Source organism: Panthera leo, chromosome A2 (assembly GCF_018350215.1).
Source record: "Panthera leo isolate Ple1 chromosome A2, P.leo_Ple1_pat1.1, whole genome shotgun sequence".
NCBI classification, from domain to species: Eukaryota; Metazoa; Chordata; class Mammalia; order Carnivora; family Felidae; genus Panthera; species Panthera leo.
In genome coordinates this window covers 5,164,279-5,178,821 of record NC_056680.1, presented here as the reverse complement: position 1 = coordinate 5,178,821, position 14,543 = coordinate 5,164,279, and the positions used below count along the sequence as shown (strand labels likewise).

At 41.5% G+C, this 14,543-nt stretch overlaps 2 protein-coding genes across 5 annotated transcripts in view; both read right to left on the bottom strand.

The window, feature by feature from the left end:
• The window catches only part of LOC122213280 (adhesion G protein-coupled receptor E4-like), a 44,124-nt gene extending 43,206 nt beyond the window's left edge, over nucleotides 1-918 (bottom strand). Inside the window, exon 1 of the mRNA XM_042927408.1 lies at nucleotides 888-918. The gene's annotated coding sequence lies outside the window, so the exon portion shown is untranslated. The remainder of the gene's footprint in view (nucleotides 1-887) is intronic.
• Nucleotides 919-12,507: 11,589 nt separating this feature from the next.
• Nucleotides 12,508-14,543, bottom strand: part of ADGRE1 (adhesion G protein-coupled receptor E1) — a 46,235-nt gene continuing 44,199 nt past the window's right edge. For all 4 annotated transcript variants that reach the window (XM_042928201.1, XM_042928198.1, XM_042928199.1 and 1 more), the window contains one exon: nucleotides 12,508-12,866. In XM_042928201.1, coding sequence (XP_042784135.1) covers nucleotides 12,861-12,866 — 6 coding nt within the window. In that variant the 3' untranslated portion in view covers nucleotides 12,508-12,860. The remainder of the gene's footprint in view (nucleotides 12,867-14,543) is intronic.

The window sequence follows — 14,543 nt, the reverse complement described above, 5'->3', positions numbered from 1 at the left end:
AATTGTGCTGATGTGTTTATCGTGGAGGTGAGGCGTGCTGAGTGACAAAGCTTGTTAATTCACTATGTGACCTCAGTAAACATATTCGTCTTTCTAGGTCTTGTTTTCTTCATTTTCAGTAACAAATTGGTTGTATGCTACGTCTGCTTCAGGCTCGTTTCTTGAAACTTTATTACAGACATACCTCAGAGATATTGCAGAGTGGGTTCCAGACCCCCTCAATATAGTGAGTCAAATAAATGTTTTGGTTTCCCAGTGCATATAAAAATATGTGTACATTATACTGTAACCTATTACATAATGCAATAGCATTATATCCATATAAAATGTACATCCGTTACAGAAAAATCGCTTTATTGCTGAAAAATGCTAACCACCATCTGATCTTTCAAGAGTCATATTACTGATCACAAATCACCAAACATAATAATAATGAAAAATTTGAAACACTGCTGGAATTACCAAAGTGTCACACAGAGACACGAAGTAAGCAAATGCTGTCCAACAAATGGTGTCAATAGATTTCTTGATACAAACCTACAAGTTGTAAAAAAAAAAAAAAATGCTGTATTTGCGAAGTGCAATTAAGCAAAGTGCAGTAAAACAAGGTATGTCTGGATTTTAATTCACCTGAAGCCCCTTAATACACAATTCATCATCTGTCGACAGCACCGAGGCATTTCAGTATGTTCTGCACTACCACATGTTGCACGACCGGAAGCTAGAAAACGATCCCTACAATAGCAGCTTTCAATAAACAAAGCAACAGGACATAGAATGAGGTCCCCTTGAACATTTCTCCAGTACCAGACATTTTCCTAGACCCAACATCACCTGTGAAACATTTTCTATTTTCTATGGAAAGACACTAATCAGTTCTTACTCACCCACAAGATGAAAAGTTCTTGCTTCTTACCCTGGCAGCTTATCAGAGCTAATGAAGAAGGAAGTACATTGCTTCTTATCTGGAACTCCAATTTCTCAAGGAGTCTCGTGGGTGGATGAGAAGGCTGGGGGTGTTGACTGGGCAGCTTGCATAATGCAGGGTCCCTTAGTTCTCTTTTCATTTGGGTAATTTAAATAGTGCGTTATGTTAGGGTGGATCATATTGAAGTGTCTCAGAAAATGAGTTTGGAAATGATGATGGTGTTCCGTGTGGAAAATCAGGTAATGGAGAATGGCATCAACTTCCATTTACACCAAGAAAATGGATCCAACTTTGGAGAGGCTTCTTTAATTTGGTGAACTTCTTAGCAAGAGAGAGAAGGCCAGGCTGTGGGAGAGTGTATCCCACTGTGCCAGTGTATCTATGTACCATCCAGTTCCTTATTATGGTGTCACTTCTCAGTTTACCATCTTGGGAAAATGACATACCCATATTCTTGGACTTTGAGATAGGGTCACTCATCCCGATTATACTCATCTACTAGGCTGATGAAAGTCTTGATTGGTCCCACTAGCATGGTGTCCTGAAATTTTCTTCTAGTTCATATTAGAAGAATCTTTCTAAGAGCCAGCACAGGTACAGCAAAAAACAAAAACAAAAACCCTAGTTTAACAAGTCCAAATACACACAAGGAGTAAATCCTTATCTAGTGATTTACGCCTTATCTTGATTTTGTTGCATTTATCAAGTATCACCTTATTATCCCTGACATTTATTTTGTAAATTAATTAGAGTCAATGCAGTAAAATATTCAAATAATCACTTAGATATGGTCCACAGGCAGTTAGCCCCTCCATGTAAGACTCAAAATATTTGCACCATGTGATACTGAGAATGTTTCTTTTGAATGACAAATGAAAGAGAGCTTAGGTTTATCACTGTCAGCTGAGGTAACATGAAAAGTATCTGGACGTTAACCTGAAATGCCTGACCCCAAGAGAAGTCCCTGAAATTCTGAGCATTTTAAGTGCTTGCAGCCTGATTCTGCATATGACAGACTATTTGCACAAACATATGCAAGAATACTCCATCTTTGTGCATGGTCCTCCTATGCTGACTCTAGACTTGACCGTGTGGCTGGCTTTAGCCACTGGAACAACAGCCAACAGGATGGAAACAGAGATTTGAAAAGTTCTTGCCTATTGGGGCTTGCCCTCTCTTGCTGCACTTGATTCCCAAAATCTTCATGTGAAGGAGCCCAAGCTAGTCTACTAGAGGATGAGAGGCCATGAGGAAGAGAGTGAAGGCTCATTAGTTAGCAATCCACCACTCTGGTTGTCAACCTGCCAGTGACAGAAGTAGGAGTAGGGCTATGCTAGATCATCCAGCAACCAGCTGACCCATCAACTGACCACAAATGCATGAAAGAGCTCATCAGAGACCAGTCAGGCTAGACTAGACCAGAAGAAATGTCTAACCAACCTACAAAATCATGAACAAAACAATATGGTTGTTATTTGAAGCAAATGAAATTTGGGGGCGGTTTGTTACACAGCCAAGGCTAACTGATACACTTCACAAAGTGGACTGAAAGAAGTTTTTACACACGTTGTCAGGCATGGTACTGTGTGACTTCACCTTCTAACCACAATTGATGGGACCATTTAGCACCAACAACCTATGAGGTGGCCCAAGCAGAGAAATCTACCTTAGAGTATTTCTCCATATTGAATGCTGACTGGCCAATCCATTCAGCTTCTCTCTTGGAGAGTTTGAATGTGAAGCCCCAGAGAGGGACACAGACAAACGGTAGAGTGGTCCATGAGGTGATGAACAAGCTGGGAAACAACAAAAGCAGAAGCCATCAGACACAAGAATCCATTGATGAACTTCTTTAATCCCTACTTAGGATATCTCAAATTTCCTTGATGGAACAGTAGGTTGTCACCACAACAGAATCCCAGTCTGTTCCACAATCCAATCCAAAGAAGGAAATACCTGGCCTAGGGAACAGTTTGGCAGGGTATGGCTGCTGCTCAAACTTTAACAAGCTCATAACAATTCATTCTGGGTGATTGTGAAAGAATCTGTTCTCCATCCTTCTTCACCCTGCTCTGTGCCCTGAGAGGTTGTCCTGCAGGGACTGAATTACCAGGCTTCTCTTGTGCTCTGTCTCCAACCCAGTTTGACCAATGGTAGCAGTGGAAGGAGAGAATAAGGCTGGAAGAGAGAGAGATGGGAATCTTTATTTTCCAAGCTCCTCCTCTCCTGCAGAGATTGCTCATTAGGGCAATGATTAGATTCTTCTGTCACAGGGTGAGGCATTTTCCAGATTCTCCATCCCCTTGCCCATTTAAGCCAAGGACTGAAAAGACTTCCCTCCTATTGCTAGCAACTTCTCCCCCAATCCTTTGTTGGTTTCCTTTAGCTCTGCTGTGACATTGTGATTTGTAATAAGAAATACATATTTGGGCTTCATCCTGTTTCTGGCACAGAGCTCCTAAAACCCTTGGAATTTCCTGAGCAGTAAAAGCAATGGGAACATCTTTTGTTATATTCGTAGACACTGAAATGGGTGTCTTGTTATTCATAACAAGAACCTTGTCACCACAACTGGGTTTAAGCTAATGAGGTGACTTTTGAAAAGCACCTAAGGATGGGGGCTGGTTGCCAGGGGGAACCCACCAAAATAGAGGGTTGGAATTTTCAGTCCCATCCCCCAACCTATTGGGAGGAGAGAGGGGCTGGAGATTGCATTCAACCACCAGCCCGCAACGATTTGATCAAGCATGCTTGTGTAATGAAGCCCTTATAAAAACCCAAAAGGATGGGGTACAGGGAGCTTCCAAGTTGGTGAACACGTGGGGATTTGGGGAGCTTGGTGGTGCACCTGCAGAAGGTGGGGAACCCCTTCCCCACATCTCACCCTGTGCGTCTCTTCCGTCCAGATGCTCCTGAGTTATATCCTTTCTTTTAAAAAAAATTTTAATGTTTATTTTTGATAGAAATTAACAGTGCAAGCAAGGCAAGGGAGGGGCAGAGAGTGAGGGAGACACAGAATCTGGAGCGGGCTCCAGGCTCTGAGATGTCAGTACAGAGCCTGATGCAGGGGAGGGTGGGGGGGCTTGAACTCATGGACCATGAGACTATGACCTGAGCAGAAGTTGGATGCTTAACCAACTGAGCCACCCGGGGGCCCCTATATCCTCTCATAATGAGCTGGTGATCTAGCAAATACAATGGCTCTACTCATTCTAACCAGAAGCCAAGTCTTTCTTATTAACTGTCTTGCAAGGGGAAGCCACATTTCAAGAAAAGAAGGAAACATCATCCTTTACCAACATGTAGAGGTGAAGCACAAAACTTAATGCCACTTCCCCTTTTGCTGCCATTTAACCACTGCTAGTTTTGTAAAGTCTTTGTTTATTTTATTTATTTTTTTTATTTAAGCAGTTTTTTAAAGTTTATTTTTGAGGAGAGAGAGAGAGCAAGCAGGGGAGGGGCAGAGAGAGAGAGGGAGAGAGAGAGCACCCCAGCAGGGTCCACACTGTCAGCACAGAGCCTGATGTGGGGCTCAAACCCACTCACCCATGATATCATGACCTGAGCAGAAATCAAGAGTTGGACCCTTAACTGGCTGAGCCACCCAGGCATCCTGTTTTTTTTTTTTTTAAAGTTTAATTAGCTAACATACAGTGCAATATTGGTTTTAGGAGTAGAATTCAGTAATTCATCACTTATATATACCACCCAGTGCTCTTTAATTTTTTTTTGTTTTTAAGTAGGCTCCATGCCCAAGGTGGGGCTTGAACTCATGACCCTGAGATTAACAGTCACATGTTCTTTTGACTGAGCTAGCCAGGCACCCCTTTGTGCCTGTCATTTTAAAACAGTTGTTTCTCTGCAAACTTCCCATACTTTGAAATGGCGGTAGTCCATAGGAGCATTGACTGGAAATACAAAACATGGTGAGGCCCTCCACCCTGCAGGAACAGGACACAAGAACCAAGCAGAGCCCAGTGTTTGTGCCGCATCAGAACAGCAGCCTGGACTTAATGCTGAAACAGTTCTGGTCAGCACCTGGTTCCCTGGAAAGCAACCGAACCTTGCCCTTGGAATACGCAGTCGACCTTGGAAACAACACGGCTTTGAACCGCGTGGGTCCATTTACACGCAGATTTTTTTTCTAGATATAAATACAGTACGATACTGTAAATGTATTCTCCTTATGACTTTCTTAATGTTTTCTTTTCTCTAGCTCACTTTATGGTAGGAATGTGGTCTATAATGTATATAACATACAGAATATGTGGTAATCGATTATTTATGTTATCAGGAAGGCTTCCGGTCAACAATAGGCTGTTAATAGTCATGACTTTGAGGAGTCAGAAGATATACACAGATTTTCGGCTGCATGGGGGTCGGTGCCCCTAAACCCTGTGTCGAAACTACTGTCACTTTTGTTTCAAACAAACCTGTCATGCCCAATGTGCTTGTCACCAGACACGGTTTAACGTGGCCCTGCAGGGTGGCAGTCACACATTTTGACTGTCGTAAAAGCCCTTGAACTATACGCTTTAAACACAGTTGAAATGTGAATTTTATGTTATGTGATTTTAATCTCAATAAAAAATGAAGAAAGGAAGAAATTACTGGTCCCATTCAAGTTTAAACAGGGAACCTGGTTGAACGTGTTTGGATTCTGGCAAAATCATATTCCTACCCATGGATTTGTTGGACCTCAGTTTCCATAAAATCCAGACAACACTGGCCTTTTGTCTTATCTTTATGGTGATCGTGTGGTGATCACAGTGTGTGGGGAAAGCAGGACGTGCAAAGATGAATATTAATTCCCTAAATTTCATAACTGAAGCTTTCTAAATTCTTTTATTTTATGTGGAAATAAAATCACAGGATAGGCTTTGGAGGCTTCAGAATTACACATGTAAAGCTTTTGAGAAAATTTAAGCATGGACATGGAGTAAGAAATTGTGATTGATGAGACTTAGTGTACCAGCTCATGGAGCTCTGTTCTTCATTCAAGGGACAGACAGCCCATGGTGACCCGCAGGAAAAGAGCTAAGAGAACAAATACTCTGACCTCACTCTCCTCCCTTTTCCTGATATCTGTTGGTGTTTCCCATTGGCTAAAACCAATAGGAAGCCAGTAGCCAAGGAAGTTTATCATTATTCTCCAAAGGCGTCAGCATTCTAGGCAGACAACTGGATGTATTTGGAGGGATCAACAGAAGACATCCAGCCCACTCAGAAAAATAAAAACTAAAAAATTTGATGCGTTGAAAAGATGTCTGCAGTGTGACAAGTGAAAAAATAAAGATTTCAAATATTTCACTTTCTCATTTGTTGAATCTCTCCCTGCCATCAGAATGTAAATTCCATGAAAGGAAAGGCAATGTACGTCTTGCTTAGTATCATAGCCCCAGTCTCTAGAGAGTGGAGACTTAATAAATATTTGTAAGATGAATAAATGACATTGCACAAATTGCTTAACATCTCCAAGACTCCTGAGTTTTCTTATCTATGACTTCTTGGGTGTTTGGGCTGGACAAGACGTAGAATTTAGATGCTTTTGGCAAACAATTGGGATATACCATAACAATACCTCCACAACACCTACCTGCGTGAATGGACACGCATGGAGGTTTTGAGAAGAATCCTCTGGGAGGCAAAAAGAGAGAAGACACAAAGGTGGAGAGTACTGTGTGTACAGCAGACCTATGTGGGTACTTGGAGGTCCTTTAAGTGAAGAGATAGAATGAGGCGGCTAGATGGTGCCATGTTTATGGGTCAGAAGTGACTCTGTGCCCAAGTAGAACAGCTCTGGGGCCCAGGAGACAATGACAGCCCCAAGCCGGGGAGAGAATATATGCTTCCTACAGCACAGGTCAGGATGAATCTCAGCATTCTGTGGACTGCACCTGGCACGGGGGTGGATCGCTGTGACAGGCCAAAACAGATACTTGGGTAAAGCCTATGAGGAACTTGGACGAGGAGGTCAAAGTAGAGAAAGATGGGAGAAAAACATCCCGAGCAGAGACCAGAAGTCACTTTAGCAGCACCCATAAACTCCCGAGGAGGAATTTTCTGAGAAATGGGGAAGAGGAAGAAAGACGATCTGTGGTCAAAAAGCTAGATATGTAAACCGAGCCAGCCTATGTTTATAGTACAGGCAGATGCTGCTTGAGAATTTCAAACCGCACAGACAGTTTTATCACAGTTGGAAATTACTTATGAAATAAGGTCATGGAAATGAGACATAACCAAGACTGGGTACTGATTATAAAGTGAGGTAATATTCAGGGAGGAAAGTCTCTCATGCTGTACGTTACAGGATTTCAGAGAGAAAGCGTCCCCCCTCCCCGGATAAGCAGTAGAAATGTCTTCTTCTAAAGCTTTTCTTATTTTTTTTTAAAGATGAAAGCACTTGATATGTTTTGGTATATTTGGAAATGTAGACACGATTAAATTCTAGGCTCAATAAAGCCAAATGACAATGGTAAATTGTGAAGGAAGACACATTTTTAGTGATCTTTTAGTAAGTGGAAAGTTTTACCAGAAAGTCTAAGGAGCTGCAGCATCATTTGAAACAAACCTTTTGAAATGCAGTTCAAAATCTCATTAAAATGAGCTTTGAGCAAGTATCGAAGTGATTAATCCAACTTTCTTTTTTATATTTGTTGGTCATGGGGTTGGGGGGAAGTAGTCGATATTGTTGATGTCTGTCCTTAATCTCCTTTTTTAGGCCAGCTGTCCTTTCTCCACATTGGCCTGAGCCAAACAGGAGCTATAACGCACCTTCCCCCCCACGAGGAGAGCAGCACACAGCCAGTGACTGACAGACACAGGGGCATGAAAGGCTGGGCAACTTGCCTCAAAGGGGGGCCAACCCTGAGGTGCAATACAGGCATCAGAGCTCAATGTGGGATTGGGCTGAACCCAGGTCCCTCTCCTACCACATCCTGCTTCCCTCCCTTTCTCTCTTCTCAGAGCACTCCCTCAATAAATCATGGACACCAAAATCCTTGTCTCAGGCTCTGCTTTTAGGAAACCTTCCCTAAGTCACCTATTGTCATTTTAGAAATAGTGCTCGTAATGGAATTAGCATGGAATTGTTACTGGAAGCATAAAAGGGTCCTGTTTTAGTTGTTGGGCAAGAGCAGGAAATGATTTGGAAAACCCAGAGAACTTGTCCTTCAGAGGCCAGAATATCAGAACACTGTCCTGTTACTGTGGAGCAGCACACTCTCCTGGTGCATTCACTCAACAAACATTGTAGATTTGATCTGTGAGCCCAATCTTCTGCTGGGTCATAGGCATACAGAGATAAATCAGACAAGGGACTCATAGGATAGTCAGAGACAAAACACGTGAACATCTGATTATAACAGACCAAAGTTGGTAGCCTTAGCACAATAGAATGGAAAGGTTAAGGCAGGGAGGTGACCAGATGACTCAGAAATGATGACAGAAAGCTTCTCTATGGGTACACCCTAAGTAAACTTCAAATTACTGTGTTTTTAATGGCTTTTTTGATGGTATGGGAAAGTTTTTATGGTTTTGGGACAGTTATGTTTGTTTGTTTTTTTCAACCAGACATTAAGGAAGACATACAAGCTTCTTTCCACGCACAACCTCCTAGTAACCCTTAAAAGCACTTAAGTAGTAGACCATTTTAAATTTAGCTCAAAGACCTTCCTTAAAGCATTGTTTATACTGAAAACTTGGAGATGACAGAGCTCAGATCAAATACATGATGACACATGTGTACCACAGATAACCATACAACCATCAACACAAAAGCCTTTTAAAAAGGCTTGATGAATTGAAAAGATGTTAACAATGTGACAAGTGCAAAATAAATAATAAATAAATATTTCACAATAGCATAGGCATACCTGTTCTAGGTCACCCTGGGGTAGGCATGAGACAGCTGTCATGGTCACATTATGGCTTTCCCTTTACATACAGGCAGGTGTGACTAACAGAGTATTATTAATAATCAAGCGTTTTTAAGCAAAACGTGCCAAAGATATCCCATTTCTTGAGAAACTAGCTATAAATCTCGCCCCCAAATGGTCAGGTCACAGTCAGGGCCAGCACAAACGTGAGGAGAAGACAGCACTCAGCACAGTTTTGAAGAAGGGAATCCCTTCAGGAATCGAGAGAAATACTACAACGCAACATTTCAAAACAGCAAGAGTCAGTGCAAGAAAACCCATGATAAGCATCCAGAATACCCAGTACTGTGCCTGGTCATAATGGAACCAGAGGCCAAAGAGAAAAATGTGTGCCCTTACATACACTTTCTTGATGTACTTTTTATTTACTTATTTAAAAATTTTCTTCAAATGTTTTATTTTATTTTTGAGAGAGAGAGAAAAAAATGTGAGCGGGGGAGGGGCAGAGAGAGAGAGAGAGAGAGAGAGACAGAGACAGATAATCTGAAGCAGGCTCTGTGCTGATGCGGGGCTCGAACCCACGAACCGTGAGAGCATAACCTGGGCCGAAGTCAGAGACTCCACTGACTGAGCCACCTACCCCCCCCCTCCCCCTTTAGTGTACTTTGATTTTTGGAAATATTATTGAGTTTACTTCCCTTAAAACTAAGAAAGTAAAATTTTAATAAATTCTGGTTTGGGCAAAATTAAAATGTTTAAACTGTTTTCAGCTCCAATACCCTTAACTTTTCAGTTTTTCAATCGTTTTTCACCTACTTTAATGTTCTGGGGGGAGCACACTGTAGATGGTCAACAAATATTTCTTGAATGATGGGATTTTATGTTTATGGGATCTGAGGACTGTGCAGGTTTTGAGTCCCTTTTGTCCCTCTAGTGGAGGTACATGAAGTTGCAGGGGGCAAAGGATTGTACCAAATGTAGCTTGATACGGAAGAAAAATTCTTCCCGTGAAAGCCACAGCTTTTACTTACCTTAGAAATATAGGGTTCCTTAAGGTGACTGTATTTTAGAGCAACATGTAACACTGTCGTAATGACAAAGCTTTGTGCAAGTCTTGTATCAGAAAGAACTTTAAGCATCACAAATGTATAGGTCCTGATAGCGAAGAGGAAATGAAGACCCAAATCCTTCTTCTCGTAGGTTCCAAATTGTTGCAGTTAAATACAAAATGTTGATGATCCATTGGTTACTGTATTTGCAGTGTGATTACTACAAATAACACTTCAGAGCAAACCACTTGTGAAACTCCATGCCTTAAAGCGATGATGCTTGCTACTCCTGAGTCTATGGGTTGGCTGAACAGCTCTGCTAATCTTAGCTGGGCTCACTCACGTGGTTACAAGTCAGCCAGCTGGCTGACTGAGGACAGCTCCAGCTGGTATAACGGGATGATGTGGCTCTCCTCCATGTCTCTCACACCCCTCCAGCAGGTGAGTGGGGTATGTTCTCAGGGCGGAGGCAGGGATGCAAGAACAAATAAAACTAATCATGTCGAGAGCAAGAAGGAATGCACACCCAATTTCAAAACCCTCTGTCTTTGATCATTCTCTTGACCAAAGCAGGTGTTAAGGCCAAGCCAGAGTGAGAGCAGAAAGAGGTTACAAAGTAACGGGGAAGGGGTGTGAAGAGATACAGGCCACCTCTTGAGGCCATGGGTGTGATCAACCTACCACAAGTGGTGTTGGGTAGGAGTCCTGCCATCTCTTGCTTCAACACCCCTTAGAACTGTTGCCTCTGTATTGAACACTATGGACAAGCCAAGCCCTGAAGACCAACCTACCTTAGATGAACTCATGTATCAGCTTCCTTCTCAAACTGTGACTGCCATAAATAATAAAGACTGAGCCTCCGGGCACCTGGGTGGCTCAGTCGGTTGAACATCTGACTTCGGCTCAGGTCATGAGCTCATGGTTCATGAGTTTGAGCGCTGCGTCAGGCACTGTGCTGATGGCTTGGAGCCTGGAGCCTGCTTCGGATTCTGTGTCTCCCTCTCTCTCTGCCCCACCCCCAATAGCACTCTGTCTCTGTCTCAAAAATAAAATAAACGTTAAAAAATTAAAAAAAATGAAAACAAACATTAAAATTTGTTTAATGTTTATTTTTGACAGAGAGAGAGAGAGAGAGAGAGAGAGAGAGAGACAGAGCATGAATGGGGGAGAGAGAGAGGGAGAACCAGAATTCGAAGCAGGCTCCAGGCTCTGCGCTGTCAGCACAGAGCCCGACACATGGCCGGAACTCACGGACTGCGAGATCATGACCTGAGCCAAAGTCGGATGCTCAGCCGACGGAGCCACCCAGGCGCCCCAAAATAAACATTTTAAAAAAAGACTGAGACTCCATCTACCAAGTTTAATGTTATCAAATTGTCCAACACATGATCATTATTAAGTTAACTGAATCTTAGGTGGTAACTTGATCCAAAGTAAATATCTAGTCTTTCCTCTGCATCCTCAAACTAAAAATTTCTGGGGTCAAAGGAAGAGAAGGAGAGGAACAAGGAGTCTGGAAGAGGAGCTCTGTGGTCAAGAGCTCACAGCCTAGCTCAGCCACCTGAGGCTGTGTGATGTTGAGAAAGTTATTTAACCTCTCTGAACCTCAGTTTCCTTACCCTCAAAATAGAGAGTAATCATTCATTTGTTTATTCATTCAACATACTTAAGGAGAATCTACTAGAATAATTCCCTGTAATTATAGAGCTCACTTTAAGCTGGAGATGCTGGAGAGAAAGAGAAATTTTAATACAGGGCTAGAAAGCATGAAGCCCTCAGGACACACAGAGAGGCACATCTAATCCTACTTCAGAAGATTCATAGAATGCTCCTTCATGGAGGTGATGACTGAGGCTCAAGAAAAAGTAGAAATTAGCCAGATTTTGAGGAAAGGTGTCCTAGGAAGAAGGAATGGCAGATGCAAAGTCCAAAAGCCAAGAAGATACTTCCCTTTCTGGTTCTAAGGACAAGCTCTGCTATCATTATGGCAAACTGAAGAATATTCCAGAATATTCTAGAACATTCATTCATTCATGTATACAACACAAATCCCCTGGGGCGTTCATTAAAATGCAAGTTCTGGTTCAGCCAATATGAGGTGGGTCCTGAGATGCTACTTTTCTAACAAGGTGATGCTGATGTATCTGGTCCACAGACCACACTTTGAGTCGGGAGGTATTAGAGTGGTCATGGAAGGGGGGACTCTACATTTCATTGGTCCAATTTTAGTATATGTGCAGCCAAAGCGAGCACAGAGGACACCTACATTTAAAACTTTCATCTCCCTCTTCTCCCTCTGGCAATCAGGACTTTACGGAGGATGGAGGTCAAGGTGGGATGGTGATAACTTTGTGAGCAGTGTGAATCCTACACGAGTTCCAAGAAAGTTCCTGGAAGGAAGAGAGATGTTGGTTCCCTGAAAGGTTCCAGGAAACCAAAACACTTTCCAAAGGGTGTTGCCATCAAGCACCGCAACCCTCCATGAAACACTGGGGTCATGCCCCATCCAGAGCTCCTACTCACCAATAGAGCTCTTGGAAGTGTTTGTGCAAAAGTAGTCTATAGGTCTAAGTGTTTTATTCATACCCTGGGCCACCATTGCTGTGACACTGTTTCTTTAAAAGCAGCAGGAATCTTTGTCAAAGGCTAAGTCTGTCAGTCATATGAGAAATAATTTATTGAGGGCTGCTCTGTGTCAGGCACATGATAGGTGCAGGAGAAGTACACTTGGAGCCATACAACAATGAATTTAGAAGAAACCAAAATGGTAGCCAGGTAATCTTGGTCATGCCGTTGCACTGGGATCTGTTGCTTCCACAAAACTCTGGGAACTCAAAGAGCAGAACTGATAATCTGAAACAGAAATTCTTGCTTCCCAGAGAGTTCTGGGGCTGGCAGGATCCCACATCTGCACATTAAGCCGGGAAGAGATTTCAGAGAAGGCTCCGGTAGGTATCTGCTTTCCTCAAATGTTGCTTCATAGCATACTGGCAGTAAGAAAGATCTTTAGCCCTGTGTGAGAGAGATCAGAATTAGAATCAGCAGCAGGACGAGTACAATGTGAGTCTAAGGGTTTTAGAAATACTTGGGTCTTATAAATACAGAGAGAGAAATATGGAAACAAACACTAGAAAGATAAACATTAAAACTTTAACAGGGCAGTCTCTAGCGTGGCAGGCACTGATGGCAAACTCTAAAGCTATTCTCAACCTCTTCACCATGAATAGCTTCCACTCTAGAAGCAAGAAAGCCAAATACTTGCTTTGTCAAATTTCTTTAAAACTATGTATGGTCAGGTGATACAGTTCTGACCAATTAGTAGAAGGGAAGCCCAATGAGGGGTTTCTGGGAAAGATTTTATTTCCTGTGGAAGGAGAGTTTGTGGCTTCTCCCTACCCCTCTTCTTGCCTTCAACGTGGTCGTGATGTCCGGAGCTATGGAAACCATCTTACAACCATGAAAATCCTTTGATGAAAAGTCAACAAGCTCATAGTGGAATGCAAAAGTAGAGAAAACCTAGATCCTTTCCAACACCCCTGAGCAACATAACCAATATCAGCAACACCTAACTCTGGGCTTCTATTCTTGCAAAAAAAAAAAAAAAAAGAGTTTTTTTCCTATTTAATTAAGCCACTGAATCTTAGTTACTTGTTCTTGGAATAAATCAGTGAAAAAAATAAAAAATTGTAATGGGGGATAGGAGAGCTATTGTGTAAAGTGTAATTTTACAACTCTGTAGATTTTAAATCAATGATAGCAATGCAAAATTGTGGAATTATGTGTAAAAATCAGTCTTGCTTCCATTTGCACATTCATTTCAATGTTTCTGAAATTAAATATGTGTAGTGTAAGTCATGTAATCCATACATTTAAATAATTTGCTTTCATACTATATAATAAGAAATTTTATATATTGTATATCACTGTATAATTATATAATATATAACTTTATAATTATATGTATAATCCTATTTATATTTTTGATTATATATAAAATTATCTTTTTTAAAAATTTTTTTAATTTTTAATTTTTTTTAATTTTTTAATTTTTTTTAACACTTTATTTTTGAGACAGGGAGAGACAGAGCATGAATAGGAGAGGGTCAGAGAGAGGGAGACACAGAATCTGAAGCAGGCTCCAGGCTGGCAGCACAGAGCCTGACGCGGAGCTCGAACTCACGGACCGAGATCATGACCTGAGCCGAAGTCGGCCGCTTAACCGACTGAGCCACCCAGGCGCCCCTATAAAATTATCAACAAGATGTTATAACTGGTTCAAAAAAGAATGCAAGGAACAGACCTATGTCTGTTTTATGTAATACATATATATATATATATATATATATATATATATATATATATATAATACATTATATATACGTATATGTATTACGTAAATATATATAATGTATACTATCTATAATGTATGCAATATATGAGATATATATGATACCTCTTACATAATACATAATATACATTACATCATATGTATGTATGTTCTGTGAATTTTCTTTTGAGCCAGTTTAACATCTGCCTCACTTCCTCACTGATTAATGAGTAGAATAAAATCCTTAATGTATTCTCATCTTATATCTATATAAGTCATTTTATCTTCTTTAGTTCACACAGCTACCATGGGGCAAAGCTGGGATTTAAGCCCAGGCTGCCTGGCTCCTGGACCCCAACTCT